The sequence below is a fragment of the Ursus maritimus genome, unplaced genomic scaffold (genome assembly GCF_017311325.1).
Source record: "Ursus maritimus isolate PB19 unplaced genomic scaffold, ASM1731132v1 scaffold_2, whole genome shotgun sequence".
NCBI lineage: Eukaryota > Metazoa > Chordata > Mammalia > Carnivora > Ursidae > Ursus > Ursus maritimus.
In genome coordinates this window covers 102,527,656-102,547,130 of record NW_024424452.1, presented here as the reverse complement: position 1 = coordinate 102,547,130, position 19,475 = coordinate 102,527,656, and the positions used below count along the sequence as shown (strand labels likewise).

At 58.5% G+C, this 19,475-nt stretch overlaps 2 protein-coding genes across 2 annotated transcripts in view; one reads left to right on the top strand and one right to left on the bottom strand.

The window, feature by feature from the left end:
• The first annotated feature begins 1,195 nt into the window (after positions 1-1,195).
• On the top strand, positions 1,196-10,389 carry MYBPH (myosin binding protein H). The gene is made up of 9 exons (XM_040636485.1): positions 1,196-2,313; positions 2,420-2,554; positions 3,312-3,479; positions 5,901-5,989; positions 6,353-6,548; positions 6,729-6,868; positions 7,422-7,581; positions 8,861-8,997; positions 9,132-10,389. Exons 1-9 carry the CDS (start codon positions 2,085-2,087, stop codon positions 9,345-9,347), a joined length of 1,470 nt encoding a protein of 489 aa, XP_040492419.1. The 5' UTR covers positions 1,196-2,084; the 3' UTR covers positions 9,348-10,389.
• Positions 8,041-19,475, bottom strand: part of ADORA1 (adenosine A1 receptor) — a 35,849-nt gene continuing 24,414 nt past the window's right edge. The window contains exon 3 of the mRNA XM_040636483.1: positions 8,041-12,696. Within this exon, the coding sequence (XP_040492417.1) occupies positions 12,057-12,696 (640 nt within the window). The 3' untranslated portion in view covers positions 8,041-12,056. The remainder of the gene's footprint in view (positions 12,697-19,475) is intronic.

Sequence of the window (19,475 nt, the reverse complement as noted above, 5' to 3'; positions counted from 1 at the left end):
AGCAGATGCGCCCGATCCCAAGGTCACAGCCCTGCTAAAGGCAAAGAAAGTGAGAGTTTGGCCAGAGCCTCGGGAGGGAAACTGGCATTTCATCTCGGGCCAGTGGGGCCCGGATTCCCTAATCCCCGCTACTTGCCCACCCCACCACACAAGGGTCTTCAAAACCCCAGGGGCTGCGAGCCCTCCCGGGCAGCCAACCCCCACCCCTCCTCCTCCCTGGAGCCACCCTTCCCCCAGCCTGGGACAAGCTCCGCAGGGCTGACTCAGGGTCCTGCAGAGTTAGTCACATTCACTTATAGCTGCAGAGTCACAGGCCAGGGATGGGGATCGGGTCTCCGGGGCCCGCCTCCTGCCTGGCAGGACACTGAGTCACCTGGCAGAGGGCACAGGCACCCAGGCAGGGCCGGACCCTGAGGCTCCCCAGGCCCTCCACTGCCACTCCGCAATGAGGACAACCAGCAGGGAAAGGCAGCCCCACTCCTGTGTGGCCAGTCCTGGGGAAGGGGGAGAGCTTGCGTGTGGCTGAGGGCCTTAATAAATGACATGTGTATTTACTTTTAAAAGAGTGCATAAAATGGATTTGTTTCATTTAAAGAATTACTAACTGGCAAAAACCTGTGTAACCCCCCCCACCCTACCCCCACCCTAGGAAGGGAAATGAGACCTCAGTAGTGCCCCCTGAAACCCCACCAGCCCAGACATCCGCTCCTGACCTCCCCTGCCTCCCACTGGGTTTCACCACCTACAGGAGCCCCTGCAAGAAGAGAGCCTGGGGTTGCCTGCGTTGGAATTTAACCTGGACGGGATCCCACCGTTCTTGAGCCTTCTTCCTTTCGTTCACCACGAAACTGTTAGATCTGTGAGGTCGCCCCCGCGGCTGCCGTTGGCTCGTCCCATCCCATGTTTTGGATCACAGGTGCACACGTGCTCCTCAGGGAGCTGTGGAGGGACAGCTGCTTTCCCCAGGTTTGGGCTACTACAAATAGTACTGCTGTGCCCATTTGCGTGCCTGTGTCTTGGGCACGCGTGACGGTTTCTAGGGCCGTCACTGCTGGGTCACAGGTATGTCCATTTCCCCGTTTTTACCAGACGCTGTCTCCCTTTTTCCAAAGGACCGCCGCTTCCACCCACAATGACCGTGCCCGTGGCCCCCCCTCCTCCCTGACACGTGGTATTTTCAGGCTTGTTAAATGATTGCCAGTCTGAACATTTTATTGGGTGAATGAATCCGTGTCTAGACATTCGGTTGTACCTGCCTCGTTAGCACTCCTGCTTCAGAGAGTTTCAAAGTTTCAGAGGGCCATCCTCCTCTGGGGTCTCTTCCAGCTCTGCCTCATGACTTTATCTCACTGCCAAGGACTAGGGGATTGTCACAGGATTGGGGAGACTGGGTCCTCTCCAGCCTCTCCAGCAAAAGCAGTAACCGGGGGCCTTAGGCCCCCTTCCTGGGGTCCCCTTGCTGGAAGACGTTCCTCCAGCTAGCCCCACCTGGGGCACCCCAATCCCCTCCCACTCTGGAGCCCTCAACCCCACACAGCACACAGCACACATGAGAAGGCCCAGGGAACGTGAGGCCGAGGGGAGTGTGGGATCCCAGAAGCAAAGCTGGAGTGCTCCCCAGGGAAGGGTGCTCAGGCCAGGAAGCCCTGGGTACAAGGGGCTCCACAAGGCCACGTGTAAAGCCTGATCCGGGTTCCTTCTCCAGATGGAAGCTCTTGTTCCCATTGCCCTGACCCCTGGCACCAGCTCCCAGCAATGCCCCATCTCACCCATCTGGGCCCTCCTCCCCTCAGGGCACCAACATCCTGGCTGCTGAGATCCAATCGGAGTGATGGACGAGGTAGTGTGCTCCTCAAGGGACCCTGCAGTTCCTCCCCCGAGCTATTCTTGGCCAAGGCATCTCCCTGCCCCCCAGTCCCCCTGCCTGACCTGACCCCACAGCTGGGAATCATCATTTGGCGGGGGGTGGGGCAGCCCCTGACTATATAAGCCTGGACCTAGGTGTCCCAGGCACCCTGGAGGCCCAGAGCCTCCCGTGCTAACCCCTACACACTCCAGCCTGACCACCTCCAGCCAGCCCGGCGATGGCAGAAGAAGCCGCCTCGGATGCCCCCGCCTGTGGTCCGTTGGAGACCGCCTCTGAGTCAGCCGGGGCGCCCACCACAGAGCCCTCTGGGGAAGCGGCAGCGTTGGAGTCCACTGGGGAAGAGCAGGCTCCCACGCCACAGGAGCCTGCCTCCCAGGAACCTGCCCCCGCAGCCCCGGCAGCCCCCGCCGCCCCTGTCGCAGCCCCCCCAGCCCCTCCAAGTGAAGGTGACGAGAGGCGGGGCAGGTGCAGGAGGGAAGCAGGTGTGGCAGGGAGTGCGGGCGGGGGACAGTTCACCACCGACCTCTTCATCTCGCCCTGCTTCTTCCTCAGATGTGCCCAGTGCCCCGCTACTGCTGGCCTTGGAGGATGTGAGCGACAGCTCGGTGACCGTGAGCTGGGAGCCACCGGAGAAGCTAGGGAGGCTGGGGCTCCAGGGCTATGTGCTGGAGCTCTGTCGAGAGGGAGGTGAGCTCTGGGCTAAGCCCTGCGTACTCCCAGGGGAGGTAGGCTTGGGGGTCGTAGCAACTGGGCCTGCAGTTGGGCCAGTCCGGGGGCGATACAGAAGAAGAAAGTCCAAGGGGTCCCCTCAACCCACTCACCTACCACTTCTTGCTCACCCCGATGGACCTCGGAGGCAGGGGGATGTCCAAATGACCTCAGGGGACCCCCCCCAACCCCGCCCCCGGCCTCCAGCTCCAAAGATCCTCTGAGTGAGTAACAGGGAGAGAAGGGTCAGGGCCGCTGGGGATCCTGCTGGGATAAGGGAAGGAGAAGTTGACTCTCAGAGGAGCGTGCTTGGGCAGAGCAAGCAGGAGGGGAGGACGGAAAAGCTGGGGGTGGGAAGCCTTAAGAGTAGAAAACAGTGAGGAGAAACAGGGGATCCGGGCAATGGCCCAACTCCTGTTGCCACTCTCCTGTTCACCTCCATGGTGGCCAAGTTCAGGCTGGCCCCTGCCTTTGCCCTTACCTTGCTGCATGACTTGGCAAATGTGTCCAACCCTCTCCGGGCTTTAGGGACACCTTCTCTGACCACCATTCCAGAGCTCAAACACCGGGTGTCTTTGATGCCATTTGACAAGAAGTCAGGGAAGGAGATCAAGGGGGAAAATAAGGCCCAGGGAGGGAGGTCAACTGCCCAGATCACCAGGGAGGAGGAAAGCCCCATTGAGAAGGATGCCCATGGCCGTGAAGCCGGGGCCTTGCATGCTGTCCATTTCCCCAGCCTCGGAGTGGGTGCCCGTGAACGCCCGGCCCCTGATGGTGACCCAGCTGACGGTGCGGAACCTGGCTCTGGGGGACAAGTTCTTCCTGCGTGTGGCTGCAGTGAGCTCTGCGGGGGCTGGCCCACCAGCTGTGTTAGAACAGCCTGTCCACATCCAGAAGATCATCGGTAAAGCCCAGCCTTTCTCTTCCTGCCCCAGCTCTTCCCAGGCACCTGCTGTGATGGGTAGGGAAACCTGAGGCTAATGGGCAGAGGCAGCAGGACCGTCATCTTCCCCCATCCCACCCTCACGCGCACAAGCCACATGCTATCACCATCTTGCCTTAAGAAAGTTCCAGGTTCCTCAGAAGTAAGCCTCTGGAGGTCAAAGAAGCCTGTCCCTGAGTGGCATTGGGGGAGGGGCTCGCTGACCCCCAGAAATGAAAGCTCAAGCTCCCCAGGTCACCTGCCTCAGCGTCCCAATGCTAAGAGCCATTCTGTTCTTCCTCCTGTCTAATCTGAATCCCTCCAGCAGCTGGGAAGCTCATTTTCTGCCCATTCTCTGCTCGTGTCATAGGGCCTGGGTTCCAGATCCTCCCAAAGGTTTTGGAACAGAGAGAAGTCTTTGCTTGCCTCTTATCCCACCACGTCCCTAGTGGGAGAAAGACGAGAGCCTGCAGGCCTGCGACGTTTTCTCCATCCCCAGAGGGCAGCGGTGTGCTGGGGACCCTGGAGGCCAGCTGCTGTCCCTTTGCTAAGAGTTCTATTTGCAGGGAGCATTAGCCTCAAGCCTGCCCTTGCTCCCTTCCCAGAGCCGATCAGGTTTCAGTCTGTTAATGGCACTGAGTCATTTGGTCTGATCTGAGGTCTTTGGGGACAGCCCAGGGCCTCGGGTGAAGAGAGACACAGGCCAGCAGGTGGCTTGAGGCTTTCTCTACCTTCCTTCTTGTTCCCCCACACCCACATAAGGACCCCAGAATTTTGGACAAGGCCTTCAAAAAGAGTGGGCTTCAGGGCCACAGGAGGGGTCAATTTGGATTCAAAGAAATAGTTCTCAACTTCCAGACCCAAGAGATGTGGGAACCACAGGGCTAGGGAGCTGAGAATCACAGACTGTGACAGCTGGTCCATCCAAGCCAAGCAGGTCTCAAGGGGCCCAGGGATTCCCTTGAGGTCATTCAGCCTATTAGCAGCAATCCCAGAACCTTCCTCCCACACGGGACCATTCCTGTGCCATCAAGCATCAGCGAGTCTTCTCTGGAACCCTCCTAATCTTTGAGTCTGGGAGAGACATGACCCCACCTGGCAGCCACAGTGTAGACATGTCGACTCGAGCCTGGAGGTGCCAAGAAGCCTGCCTGGTTGGGAGGGTCCTGGACCTGCCCCAGGAGCTCAGACTCTGAGAGGGTACAGAGGCGAAGGCCCTCTACTCCAAGGCCCAACACTGAAGGAGCCAGCCAGACTCAGCACCTACGACTCCATTAAAATTCCTCTGGCAGGAGAGAGGGGGATTTCCTGGAGAGAAGAGGGGGAGGAGGCCATGAACGAGCAGGGACCAGCCAAGCCCTCCTCATGGGCAGGGCAGGGTGGAGACCTTGTCCAGAATCCTCGGCTTCTCAGCTGTCCCTTCTTAGCCACCTGGAGCTGCCAAGCATTCCTGGCCCCCTGCAGCTGCCCCTAGAGCATTCCACTCCTTATGCTCCCAGAGCCAAGTGCCTGCACAGCTAATCCTCGGAGACACAGTGTTCCTTCTCACGTCTCCTCCCCTCCGGCCTGTGTGCCACTGCCCAACTGCGGCCACCTGTTTTCTGCCGAGGAGCCTCCGCCACCACCCCTCCTGCCCCCGCCCAGGGGGACGATGGCAGGGGCTGCTGCAGGCTCCCTCGGAATGCCCAGTGGCTTTGGTGGTTGCCCCTGATTAGGTGATGGTCAGGAAGGTGGCTCCCTGCTGTAGCATGGGACTGAAGTGAGATTTCAGGAAGGACTTCCCAGCTGTGCAACTGAAAGGTAGTGGGAGGGGTGGCAGAGAAAGAAGGGGTATGTCTGCTCTGGCCTCATTTAAGAAGGGAAAGATCCTAATCCTCCCATATGGCCTCCGACAGAGAAATGGGCAAATGGATCTCACACGGGCTTCTCTGGACGTTCTGGGCTGTTATGGAATAGAGGGTGCTGAATTAGGAGGGAGAAGGCATGGCCACCTTTCCTGGGAATGCAGGCCGGCAGGTGCAGCACCTGCTCGCCACTAGGGGGAGCCAAGGAGCCCGCCAGGACCCATCTGGGGCCCAGGAATGCCTGGGCTGCAGGCTAAATCCCAGCCTGGCAGGGTCAGGGCGCCAAGGGAGTGCCCAGGATGCTTACCAGTTCACACCGTGGAGGGCCTGCCCTCCTGGAACCTCCCAGCTCTCAACTCCCCAAGGGCCTTCAGGAATTTGGGCCCCTGGATCTCCACTAGTGAGCTTTGCCTTTCCCACAAGCAGGCAGCCCCAGAACACACCTAGGAGCCCTCCTGCCCAGCCAGCAGCCCTCACTGCTTGTTTCCTACGCCTGCCTCCCACAGTAGCCTCCAGCAACCCCACGCTGTGCTAACCCTCCCTTCTCCCTTTGATGCAGAGGCCCCCAAGATCCGAGTCCCCCGCCACCTTCGTCAGACCTACATCCGCCAGGTGGGAGAGCCAGTCAACCTGCAAATCCCCTTCCAGGTAAGTATGGCCCCTGCCCAGGATAACAGCCTGAATGGAATTCAGGGCCCCTACTTGAGGTGTGTTGGAGGAACTCCGGAAGTGTCAGGAGCCTCACGAGACCCTCATGAGACCCACCAAGATAGCTTCACCCTCCCTCTGTTGTACGCATGACTCAGTTGTGACTCTCCAGGCTGTGGACAGGATGGGTGGCCCCAGGGCTGGCTGGACACCTGGGGAAGGAGGCGGTGAGCAGCACCTGCATCTCCGGGAAGGGCCGACGGGGCCAGCTCCCCTGAGCACAGCTCTAGAGATCCCCAGAACGGAGTGGGTATGGGGGTGCTGGCGCCTCCTGCACCTACCCTGACAGCCCCCCCCTCCCAGGGGAGTCCCAGGCCTCAGGCGTCTTGGACCCATAATGGCCACGCCCTGGACAGCCAGCGGGTGAATGTACGTACCGGGGACCAGGACTCCATCCTCTTCATCCGCTCGGCCCAGCGCTCCGACTCGGGATGCTATGAGCTCACCGTATGTCTGGAGGGCTTGGAGGCCAAGGCAGCCATCGACATCCTGGTGATTGGTACGGGGCCGGGGGAGGCAGGGCTGCCCTGCTGGGGACCCAGAGACCCCACCTCCTGCCCCAGAGCTGACAGCTGACGGGATCAGGCCAGGGAGTGCGACAGGAGCCAAATCTTGGGTGTGGGGGCTCTGCGGCAAGCCCAGCCTTCCCCCTCACCCCCTTTGCACTCTGGTCCTGCAGAGAAACCTGGACCCCCCAGCAGCATCCGGCTCCTGGACGTCTGGGGCTGCAATGCTGCCCTTGAGTGGACGCCGCCCCAGGACATGGGCAACACGGAGCTCCTGGGCTACACAGTGCAGAAGGCAGACAAAAAGACGGGGGTGAGGCCGCTGGAGCAGAGCGGGGCTGGGGGAAGTAGCCAAGGTGGCCGGGAAGCCCAGCCCTCCAAGAGTCCAGGGACCAAGTTCTAGTCTAACTACCACTAACCTAACTGCTCATGTGGCTTTTTAGCACGACCCTTTTCCTCTCTGGGCCTCAGGTACCTCCTGAAGACTGCGAGGGGGGCCAGGTCTAGAGCAGAGCTTCTGGAAATGTAATGCGCCTATGAATCACCCGGGAATCTTGCTAACATGCTGATCTTCACTCGTTAGGTCTGGGGCGGGGGCTGAGATCCTGCACTTTCCAGAAGTTCCCAGGTGATTCTGAGTTTGCAGGTCCTCAGGCCACACTTTGAGCAGTAGGAATCTCAACTTCTCTGAGGACCCCAGTGAGGTCCTCTGAGAGATCCAGGGACCCCTTCTCCCAAAGCTGGATGGTTCAGCTTCCTCGGGATAAGGCATGGAATGAGCCCCCCGGAGGAAGGGGCCACAGGACAAGCCAGGAGGGCAAGGGTGGGGGTCAGAGGAGAGGATGACCGGACCGGGGTCCCCGCAGCAATGGTTCACGGTGCTGGAGCGCTACCACCCAACCACCTGCACCATCTCTGACCTCATCGTGGGAAACGCCTACTCCTTTCGGGTCTTCTCGGAGAACCAGTGTGGGCTCAGCACCTCGGCCGCGACCACCAAGGAGCTAGCCCGCATCCAGAAAGCAGGTGGGTCTGGGCTGGGGACCAGAACCAAGCCAGGCCTGCCTGCTGCACCCTCCCCACCCCACCCCCACCGGGCTGGGCCTGTCCTGGCGCGTCAGCACCCCTCCCTATGAGGTCCTCGTCAGTGCTGCTCGCCAGAGTGTCCGCAGCCCTCTCCACACCCCCTCTGCAGCTCTGCAGGCGCTCTCGCATTCACACGAGGGACTGTAAAGAAATGGATGTGGTTGATTGATTTTAACAAACACATCAGAGCAAACCCACGCAAAGGAGATGCGCCCCTTGGGAGGCCGTGCGCGTATTCTGAAGTTGCTGGTGGCTGCCGGCATCGTAGCAGTCACTGGGGCTCATGCGCCGTGTCCCAAGGGAACTACTCTGCGGGGCAGGGTGCACGGGTAGCTGGAGTCCAGTGAGTTGGCTCAAACACAAGCCTCCTGACCCTAATATAAAACCACACAGATGAACAAGAGTGATATGGGTATTTACTGTCTCCACACGGCCACGTGACATGCTTGCGTCAAATATGAAATGCCAAGCCCTTGCTCCCTGTCACCCTGCGATCTCCACCCACCCCCCCAACCATCACGGAGTCTGTGTGGGCTCGGGAAGGCACACGCGAATTTTTAACACCAGCCTGTGCTGCACAGAACTAGGAAGACATTTTTGTTTAAAAAAGGAAAACCAGTCAGGTCTCCCAAAGACAAACAGAAATGAAATGTGGCTCTCTGGGTTGCAAGTCCCCAGCCTCGGCCAAGAGCGTCTCATCTATCCAGTTTTCCTGCCCATTGCCCTCTCTGTCCCCTCCCTGACCCACCCAGGCATGGTCCCGGCTTTCTTCTGGCTCTTTGAGACATTTTGTCTCTAAGTTCCCACACATTGGCCGTGCCTGGCTTCCCGAAGATTCCAGGAGCCTGGGGTCCTGCCACAGACTCCTTCATCCCACAGCAGCAACGAAATGGCTGGTCTCCTACCCTCACTGATGCTAAGACCCTCCTCCAGACCACCAGCCCTCTGCCCAGAGAGCCGTGATCCTCGCGCGATTGTCTACCCTTAAAGCCCCAAACTCACTAAGTGATATTGGGCAAGTCACTCTTTCACAAAGGGCCTTCGTTTCCCATCTGTCAAATAGTAATAACAAACCCGCTCTTGCAGAGGGATACTATGTAGATTAAATAAGACACCTAAGTGTAAGCTCTAGTGATTATTTTAGGAAAATGGATGAAGTCAGTTCTAAGAGGTCCACTCCTGTAACCTCAAATTTGCCCCCTTTCTCTCCTGAATCCAGATATTGCTGCCAAAACTAAAGGGTTTGTGGAGCGAGACTTCTCAGAAGCCCCCTCGTTTACTCAGCCCCTGGCTGACCACACCTCCACTCCCGGCTACAGCACTCAGCTCTTCTGCAGTGTCCGAGCATCGCCCAAGGTAAGGGGTGAACCCCCCCCCGCCCCGTGCCCTGGGTGGGTGGGGGCAGTGGGCTTGAGGAATCTTCCCAGGCAGCCCCTTCAAAGCCCAGCCCAGCCCACAGCCTCAACTCTCCTCTGACCGTGCTCCCCTAGCCCAAGATCATCTGGATGAAAAACAAGATGAATATCCAGGGTGACCCCAAATACCGTGCCCTCTCTGAGCAAGGCATCTGCACCCTGGAGATCCGGAAGCCCAGCCCCTTTGATTCCGGGGTCTACACCTGCAAGGCTGTCAATGTGCTAGGGGAGGCATCTGTGGACTGCCGGCTGGAGGTCAAAGGGAAAGGTACGAGGAACGTCCTTCCCTAAGGACCGTCCCTTAATAGAGGCCACCTCTTCTCCTGCTGGGCTAGATGAGGCTGGGTGCTGGAACTCAAGGCAAGACAGCGGGGTAGTAAAGATGGAGAGGTCCAGTTAGTGGAAAGATTTTCCGAGTGGGAGGACAGCCCAGCGTAGGGAACAGAGGTAGCAGAGAGTCTGCCACCTGGACTGATGGATTGCCTGGGGGGAGGGTATGTAGCCTTGCGCCGCTCTCGTCCCACTACCCCCAACTTGGGTCCCCTGCAGAGGCTCACCTCCCCCACTCTGACTGTGACATCTCTTCCAGCGTCAGCCACACACTGAAGAACGACAGGAGGCCGTGATGAGGAGGACGGTAAATGGCTGGACCTCTGGGGGCAGAGGCCAGAGCAGGGGGTGAGGGGGACAGGGGAGGGTGGCAGTCAGCTCTGAGGACAAACCTGCAGTCCCGGGCAATGAGCGCATAGGAGAGGGGTCAAGTCCTGGCTCTGAGTGCCCTCAGGCCAGGGCATTCCCTTGGGCCTGTTTCCTGGTCAGCAAAGAGGGGACAACAACCTAGGTCCCACTTTCCCTCCCAGGTGGTTCTGAGACTCTGGACAAGTAGGGAAGGGTCCCAGAGCTGCAGTGGCTGGGCATTGGGCCCTTGGGGGAGGCCTGGGAAGGAAAGAGGGGCGCTGTGTCCCTCTGCCCCATCTCGCTTCTTCAGCAGGGCAGGTAGAGCCCAGCTCTGCCTAACCCCAGGGCTCATGAAGAGTGTTCTCTGCCAGGTGCTGCAGACCTGGGGGGTCGGGGCCACCAGACTCAGAATCCAGCTCCACAGATGCCCCAGAGCCCCGTTTCCACCGTGACAGCTGAAGGCTTTGCTCTCTGGTACCTGCCTCGCCTCCCTCCCCCAGAGGCTGGAGCCCAGGAGCCAGGAGTAGGCCTGGCAGGCCCCAGGCCAGGCTTCCTGGGCACGAGGGGGCCTGGAAGGGGCAAAGATTGGAGCGCCCCTAAAGAGAGTTGCACTCTGGGTGAGAACCACTCAAATAAAGGTGTGTGGTGTGTAACAGTGCGGGGGCCTCTGTGACGGTGAGCGTCGTTGTGATGGGGGAGGCGCTGTGTCACAGTGAGGGGGGTGGAATGCGTCACCACGAGGGGGTCTCCACATAAGACATCAGGAGGAAGGTGGCAGTGGGAGGGGCCTCAGCATGTCACGGTGGGTTTCCAGACATGAGATTTTTTTAAGATCTTGCCTTCTGTTCAGGGTTTGCTATGCCGAGAACACAACTATCAGAACAGACATTCTTCTCTGGAACCCTCCTTGCTCTGAACGCCTCCATACCCACCCTCCCTGCTGCCCCCCCATCCCGCCCCTGCTCTCCTCTGCTGAGGTTGTCTGCTCCCTCAGATGCCCGTGGGGGTGGGCAGCCAGGGGCAGGCTCTCCATTAAGGTTCACAGTCTTTATTGGTCAGGTGGTCCTTCTGGGGAGCTAGGGAACATCCTACCTCCGAGAAAGGGAAGAGCCTGGAATCACATGCGGAACCCCGCCCCCACCCCTCTGTACAAGGGTCTCCGGAGCTTGGCAGAGGGTGGACCCTTCCCTGGGTGTTCTAAAGCCTACACTGTGCCTCAGAGCCCCAAAGCCCTTGAAACCCGTGCTAAGTGCCAGGGCTACTGGGGGCATTGAAATGCCAGCCAGACCTTCCTGCCTCGCTCTCAGGAGTGTGGTCCCCCCTGGCCTGTTCCAGCCCGGTCACAAGTCATCCCGGGAGTACTGACGGTTGGCACTTTCCGTTGTCCACCCCCCCTCCCCAGGCAATCAGAATGCTCCCTCGTGTTGGCATGTCTGGGGCTCTCCTCTCCATCTGGCCCAGAAACAGCAGAGATGGGTGTCACTCCAGAGAGTCCAGGCCATCATCAGGGGCCAGTGGAGCTGGTAGCCCAGATGACAGGTAGTTACAGCCCCGGCTCCTCCTCCGGACGCTCTGGGCCAGAGCAAGGGCTCAGTGCTGCCACCTGGTGGCTGTGTGAGGCCTGCACTTCCACTCCCACATAAGCTCCACAGGGCTTGGAGCCCCCATTCAGGGTCCGAGGGCTGGTATTGAGAATAAAGCAGGTTGGGAATGATTTCTGGACCCGCTCTTTCTGCCTCTCCCAAGTCTAAACCTAGGCTCCCCAGGGCAGGGAGAGCAGGCACCCTGGCACCCAGCATGGCCTGGAGCTCAGGGTCCTGGGAGGCAGAGACTGAGGCTCCTTGATTCCTGCCCCTCAGTGGCTCCGCCACCTTCTCCTACAGCAAGGAGAGAAGGCAAGACCATGAGGTCGTTTCTCTCCCTCCCTCCATCTTGGAGGGGATCCTCTCCTCTCTTTAGACTTGGTCCCAGGGTTGTACCACTACCACCAGAGACAAGCAGGCTCCCCTGACTACCATGGAAGCCCAAGCTTGCCCACATGGCCCCTTGGCAGCCTCAGTCTCCCCAGTCTGTCCAGCTTGAAGCACTGGGCTGCCCGTAGGATGGTCACACAGCTGGGGAGGCTCAAGCCGCTTTCCTCCTCTCCTCAGGTTACCGGGTTCCTCCCCCATGGACCGCCCTCCCAAACCTCCTCCAGGGCCCAAGGTGCAGGGCACCCACACCCCACAGCCCAGCCAGGAAGGCTCAGGAGTGGGACCAGTGGGGAGGTGGGACTGGGCTGAGACGCCCCCAATGTGGGCAGGCAGGAGCGGAAGGCGGAGTCTAGTCGTGGGGCCCTTCTTCCGGGGGATCCTCGTCCACGGGGGGTGCGGACTGGCAGCGGAAATGGTCGTTCCAAATCTTCAGGAAGGTGACTCGGAACTTCTGGATGCGGAAAGCATAGACGATGGGGTTCATGGCCGAGTTGCCATGTGTGAGGAAGATGGCGATGTACATGAGGATGCTGGGCTTCTGGCAGGAAGGGCAGAAGAGCGTGACGCAGTTCAGGACGTGCAGGGGCAGCCAGCTGAGGGCGAAGAGGAAGAGGATGAGGGCCAGCGACTTGGCGATCTTCAGCTCCTTGCCGTAGTACTTCTGCGGGTCTCCGGACGAGGCCGACACCTTCTTGCTGAGCTGCTTGCGGATCAGGTAGAAGACCTCCAGGTAGATGAGGACCATGAGCAGCAGGGGGGGCAGCACCCAGACGAAGAAGTTGAAGTAGACCATGTACTCCATGCTGATGACCTTCTCAAACTCGCACTCGATCACGGGTGCGCCCTCGCTGCCGTTGGCCGCCCAGGCCCGCTCCACCTCCCCCAGCCTGTTCCAGCCAAACAGGGGCGTCAGGCCCACCACGAAGGAGAGAATCCAGCAGCCAGCGATGGCCACCGCCGCCCTCCGCGGAGTCACCACCATCTTGTACCTGGGGGAGGGGAGGGCAGAGTGTGAGCGCCCCCCAGGCTCCACCCGCCCCCAGGGGTTTCTAAGAGGAGGCCCCCTCTCCCCGCCAGGGCCCCGCGAGTGGGGAGGTGCGGGTCTCTGGCTAGAGGTCCGAGTCTTCAGGGTCGAAGATTTGGGCCAGAGCTTGCAACGCACGGGCTCATCTCGTCTGCAGAGGGTGGGAACCCTGGTTAACGTAAAAATCATGACGAATGAAAAATCAAGATAAACACCATAACAGAAAATAACAGAAGACCTCCCAGAGGAGTTTTAATACAATCACCAAAGTAAAACTCCATCACATGTGCCCGCCCAGCACATCGCCATCGGTCACCGCGTCATTGGTCACTGCGTGGCGGTCCTTGTAAGGTAGGAAAGCCTTGACAGGGAGGAAACTGAGGTTCGAAGCAATCACGTGATCTGCCCAGGGCCGCATGGAAGGTGACAGCACTTTCCTGTGTGACACTGACCCAAAACCAGCCCGATCATCAGTGAACCACACTTCCCCTTAGGCCGGCTGACACAACTGTCCAAAAACGCCTTGCACACCTCCCTCCTTCGGGTTCTGCCCCGTACCCCCTACCAGTGCCCCCATCTCCCCTTCCAAGCTGACCTCCCCTTCCCCCTTCCAATCGCCACGCAGTGCGTATCTCCCGAGGGCTTGTGCTCAAGCACCAGCTCCGCATCCCCAAGCTAGTGGGGGAATGATTCTTGGGAAAGATGACCAGTGTTGACAGAGCTTTGCCCCAAGCGAGGCACTTGCGTACATGTGTGCACGGCTGCGTCTGCTCGGCGAAGCGCCCAACGTGGGTGCTTTCTGCGCCAGGCATTGCTCTCTGTGCCTTGAATAAGAAAGGACCCTGGCCTCTCAGCAGCTCACATTTTGGGTGAAGAGGCAGACAACACAATGTCCTGGGAGCGCCTCACTTCCCTTTAAACCAGTGCAGCCAGCGGCCAGCACGCCCTCTGCCCACACGCCGCCCTGGAGCGAGTGCCAGGGGCTGGGGCCCGCCCGGCTCTGTGCCGAGGAGCTAGCTCTGCGCGGGACGCTGCCCAGTTGTTATTTTCCAGTGCAGCTTCTGAGATGGATGGAGTGCCCCCCACCCCGAGCCTGTAAGCAGCTACCGAAACCCATGGGGGTGAAGGCAGAGGCCTCCCTCCGCCTCTGGTTTCTTCTGCGCTATGGGATCAATGGCTTTCTTCACAGTGACGATACTTATGGCCCCTCTTGCCCTGGACACCTGTCCACGCACCAAAGCCCACTGCTCCGGGAAGGCTTTACAAGGACAGGAAGGGGAATGACTTGGGGGGGGTGGGAGGAACCGGATCCTCCCACCCCATGGAGGAAGCAAGCACTAGAAGGGATCATGGAACCTCTTTTCCAATCTTCTCACCGTTCCAATGGGGGAAAGGAGGAACCTAGATGACTCCGGCACCTCAGTGTGCTGCCCCCGACCCTACTCTGTGATCATAGGGTCCTTGTGTCCCCAAAGCACGAAGGCGCCTTGAAAGCACACAGTTCACTTGTGCCTCCTTAAGTTTTCTCACACATAGTCCTCGCTATCTTGTAACTGAAGCCCATTCCCGCCTCTCGGACCCCCAGCAGGGTGGCCAGCCAGGTGCACACACTGGCAGTCAATCAGCAACCTACTAGATCGACTCTTCCTCGGTAAACTGAGACAGCGTACCCCGCTTCAGAGGACCCGATGAGACACCGTGAGTGCCATAGTCTGTAAATACCCCACCAACACTCCTGTGCTCTCGCTCCTATCCTCCAAGCCCCTAGTAACACTCATGCTCGGAAAACCTCCAGGATCTCTAGAAGCTCAGCCAACACGGCCTAAGAGCTCTGCAAACATCCGGCTCAGGGCTTGTTGGTGACGGTCTCAAAGTGCTCTCCACACATCCTATGGTGAAAGAAGCTCTAGGTGAATCAAGGGGGCAAGACCAAAGGAGCGGAGATCCTTCTGCCGAGAGAGAAGGCTGAGGGACGCTGCCGCGCTGTCATGAGGTTGGGGGGGGCAGGTTTCCAGGGTGAGCCTCAACAGGACCTAATCGGATTGCAGCTGCAGAAGGAAGGATGGAGGCCAGGCACCTGCCCCGCCCCCCCATCCGGCCCTTCGCACATATGATTTATATCACGTTTATTGTTTACAAAGCCCTTTACAGTCGTGTCTCAGGTCATCCCCGTAATCACCCTGTGACGCAGCACATAACAGGATTACCATTTCACAGATTAGGAACCCCAGGCCCAGAAATGGCCAATAGCCCACCCAGGACTCCTGACTCCAAGACCAGCACTCCTCCCGGGCATCAGGCTCACTGCGGGCCACTTAGATACAGGATGATTGGCAGATTGCAAATGCCCCTTTCCTAAGAGCTTTTAAAATGGGAACATATAGACCCTGTTCAAAGAGGGTATGCCCAGAGATGGGGGGGTGGACAAGGTGACCTCGTGCTGCTGTCCAGCCGGAGGACTGGGGGTCGGGGGAGGCTGCCCAGGATTCACATCTGAGCAATGATGACCCACCGAGAAGAGGTGGGTCCCATGGGTCCCAGCAGTGACTCAGGTGCAAGAGAGAAAGGAGGCAGCTTCGCACTAGGGAGGCACCCACTCCCCTCCTCCTCTCGCCCTTCCTGATGGCCTGGAGCCCCAGGGTTAAAGCTTTCCTGGGGCTCCTCCAGGGCCAGGTCCCAGCAGACCTGCAGCTTAGGGTATCAGTTCTCATCTGTTTTTCTTGCTATTTTTTCCATGGTGGGAAAGGGCTGGACCCAGGACCTTAGCTGAGGTGGGGCAGGCTCCCACAGGAAGGGCTGTGTCCCAGGGCCAGGGTGAAACTCACCTCTCCCCACACGTGGGAAAGAGAAGCAGAGGCTGCAAATCCTAGGGTGCACATGGGGTAGGGCATGTTGAACGCGTCGCCAGTGCTTGGGCTATCCCTCCTGAGTTGGGGACCGAGGCCTCCCCACTCCCGGGGCTGTGTTGGGAACTAGCCAGAGAGATGGCTGTCCTCAGGAGCGCGCAGTCTCCAAAAGACACAGGAGGGGGAGGAACAGAATGGAGACACTGAAACACCCGTGGGGCCTTGTCCACAGGCAAGCAGGGCAGGCAGCTCCTTACAGAACCAGCCCCATCACCTCCAGTACCTCCCTTACAGGGCTTACAATCCCACCATGGGTGAGACGTTCCTTTGGGTTAAGAGTTGGCCCCTCTGTGTGTCATTTTCAAAAGCCAAGACAGTACTAACTCCAGAGTATGAGTTCGTTTATCAGCCAGCACCTTCCTGACCATGTTGATAACACGCAGACTGTGTACCTGGACCAATGGGAGGGAGCGGGCCCGGCCGAGTGGGGAAGTGTCTCCTATCACACATGCTGCGGAGTAAGTGGGGTTCAGAGGCGGACGTGGGGGCGGGGCTACGATTCCACACCCAACAGGGGGGGGGGGGGGGGGGGGGGCGGTGGCATTGAAAAATAACAGCTAACTGGGACGCCTGGGTGGCTCAGTTGGTTGAGAGTCCGACTCTTCATTTCGGCTCAGGTCGTGATCTCAGAGTCGTGAGATCAAGGCCCGGGTCAGCTCCACACTCAGCAGGGAGTCTGCTTGAGATTCTCTCTCTCCCTCTGCCTCTGCCCCTCCCCCCACTCATGGGCATGCTCTCTCTCTCTCAAATAAGTAAATCTTTAAACAAAAATAAAAATAACAGCTAACTGATCAGTAGTAATGACAACAACATGCTAATAAGAGCTAACATTTATTGATACTTTCCGCGGGCCCGACATTGACTAAAGATAGCTCCATCAGTTAGGTATTACTATGATTATTATTTTCATTTTCTAATTACCGTAACTGAGACTCAGATTATGAGACCTGCCCAAGGTCCCTTAGCCAGGAAGACGTAGAGACAAAATTGCTAAAATAAAGCCCGGCTGGACCCAGCTCTGGCACTCCTGTGGGCTGGGGCGAAGGGGGTTTGGAGGGTGGGACCTCAGAGTGCTAGGGAGCCATGGCGAGCCTTGCCTGCTCGAGGCCAGCTCCCTGGATTGAGCAGCTCTGAAGATGCCATTAGACCTGCCTGGGAGCCTCCCTCCTCCCTCCAGGTCTGACCTCCTCATAGACCCCAGACTGTCCGTTGACGAGCTGCCTGGCTATTAAGGGGTGCGTGTTGGGGCGACGAAACAAACAAGGCACCTCCCTTGGGTTCATCATCCACTGAACACATTTAGGTGCCAGGCACCAAGTGGTAAAGGTAGGGTTCAGAAATATTGACAAGAACAGGCTGTCATAAAGTAACTTTCTAGAGGCAGGGGAGCAGGAAATAGATGTATGCACAAATAAACGGATCGTTTCAGAGAGTGGAATCAATAGGACACCCCGAGAGAGTGAGTAGCTGGGGGACAGAGGGGCCTCTCTGGGGAGCATATGCTGAGCTGATCGCTGAACGATCACCAAGAGCCACCCAGGCAGAGATGGGGGGTAGAGGGGAGGCAGAACATTCCGCGCGGAAGATACAGCTGGTGGAGGCCCTGGGGCTGGGGGTCAGGGAACAGAGAGCAGCTAGTGAGGCCGCTAAGGGCAAGGGTAGGGTGGGTCAGTGCCAGCTGTGGTCAGGAACAGCCATCTAGGGCTGGGAGGGCCACAGTGAAGGTTCTCGGGGACATTCTAAGGGCAAGGAAGCTACTGCAAGCAGACAAGTAGTATCTTCTTCTTCTTTTTTTTTTTTTTAAAGATTTTATTTATTTATTCGACAGAGATAGAGACAGCCAGCGAGAGAGGGAACACAAGCAGGGGGAGTGGGAGAGGAAGAAGCAGGCTCACAGCGGAGGAGCCTGATGTGGGGCTCGATCCCAGAACGCGGGGATCACGCCCTGAGCCGAAGGCAGGCGCTCAACCGCTGTGCCACCCAGGCACCCCGACAAGTAGTATCTTCTAATTTCTGTCTTTAAAAGCTAACCCAGAGCGCCCTGTAGAGAAGGTGCTGGAGCAGGGAGAGCAAGACAACCACAGCGAAGCCATTGGAGCCATCCAGGCAAGACAGGACGGGGTGCGCTCTAGTGGGCGCAGCAGCTGGGGCGGGGGGCGGCTTTGAGGCACCCTTGGGAACGGATCCAACAGGATCTGCTGCCGAGTCTGGGTGTCCGGCCGACAGAATCAAGACGGGCTCAGGTTTTGATCCCGGCCACTGAGCAGAGAGACACTCCGTTTCCTGAGTCTCCCGGACCCCTGTCTCCTCAAGGGGCCCCTCCCCTTCATCTGAGCCCCACCCCCCTTGCCCGTGAGATCCACACCACACTGCTGGACCCTTGTCTGTGTCCACCCACTTCCTGCTCAGTTCCCCTCATTCAGATCCCACCTCAGATGTCACCTCCTCAGAGAAACTTCCGTGAGCAGCCTGCAAAAACAGCCCCCACCACTCCGTACTTGTTGCCGTGTTGAATTTTCTTGATAACACTGATCACTTCCTGTCTCTCTCATTCCCTCTCCATATATATGTATGCATTTAGCATCTGCTTCTCCCCAGCAGAATATGAGGTCCATTTAGGGCAGGGCCTTTTTTTGTAGGCTCACCACTGTATCCCCAGGACCTAGAACAGTACCTAGAACCCAGCTCAATCCCTATCCGCCGAATAAATGACTATATACGTGTGAAAATGGGTAGGTGAATCCATACACCCACTTACACAATCTCTTATGATCTATTCAATGATAAATAAAATTCAGTGATAAATAAAAAGGATTTATTCAATCACTTGCGATTGATTGAAGACCTACCCCATGAGAACATCTCGGGGGCCTGAAATAAGGATGAACTGTAGCTGCTGGGTTAGAGAATGTCAGAGGAGAAAGGTGTAGCCGTCGCCCTGGAAGCAATCACAGTGCCCTGGATGAGAAGAATCATTCCCTGGGTCTCTCCCCGCCGCGCTGGGAGCCGTGGGGAGTCTGCCGCTGAACTGGGTAACTACTGGCGCCCTGCTTAGGTGCTGGGACAGAAGGCCGCTCTGACGAGGGCCTCTTACGAGAGGCATGAGCCAGTGCCACTGGCCGCCAACACACCCATGCAGCCCAGGCCCCCGCGCTGCCACCTCACACTGTGAGACCAGCAGAGACTCCCCTGGCCAGAGCCAGCTTCCCCAGAGGCTTCCAGCCTGCGGTCCAGAGAAGCCGCGTCTCCATCTCAAGCTAAGTCCTAGTGGGAGCCATGAGCGTATCTGGGCTCCTCGTTGGTCCTCGGCCTCATGAATAGGCCCCTTTCATAGATAAGATCACTTTCAGTCGCAGGCCCTGGCTGAGCACCGAGGGGTCGCCTCTCCCTGCGTTCAGCCTCAGAGAAGGGCTCTTTCCGGGACACCACCGGGGACTGACTTTCAGGCTGACTCTGAGAACGTGAACAAAAAGCCTCCTAAGAACAGGAAAAGCTCAGAAAGTCATCAAGCAATGAACAGACCCTGAGACCTAAGCAGGAAAGAAGCATTGGACAGAGAAAAGAGAAGGGGAGGGCAGAGAGGCCCTACAGAACTCTCTTTGGTGGACGGAGCATTGCCACCCAGAGGAAGGCGCTCAGAGCAGCCGCTCTGTCCCTGCTCGAACAAGACTGGATCGTGCTGGTCCTGAAGCCGGCTCTTCTCAGTCTCGCTCCTCTCCCTGCCCTGCTCTGTTTCCGCAGGGGCTGAGCCCAGCCAGCTGCATCCCCGGAGCTCCCGTGTCAGCGGGGTCCCCAGGAGGCACTGGAGCCCTGAGGGAGGAGAGGAAAGCCAGGATAG

Coding starts and splice junctions, on each gene's coding strand:
- MYBPH (XM_040636485.1), top strand. CDS start 2,085: ATGGCAGAAGAAGCCGCCTCGGATGCCCCCGCCTGTGGTCCGTTGGAG. Junction 2,555..3,311: donor GGAGCTCTGTCGAGAGGGAG/GTGAGCTCTGGG, acceptor CCATTTCCCCAG/CCTCGGAGTGGGTGCCCGTG. Junction 3,480..5,900: donor CCACATCCAGAAGATCATCG/GTAAAGCCCAGC, acceptor CCTTTGATGCAG/AGGCCCCCAAGATCCGAGTC.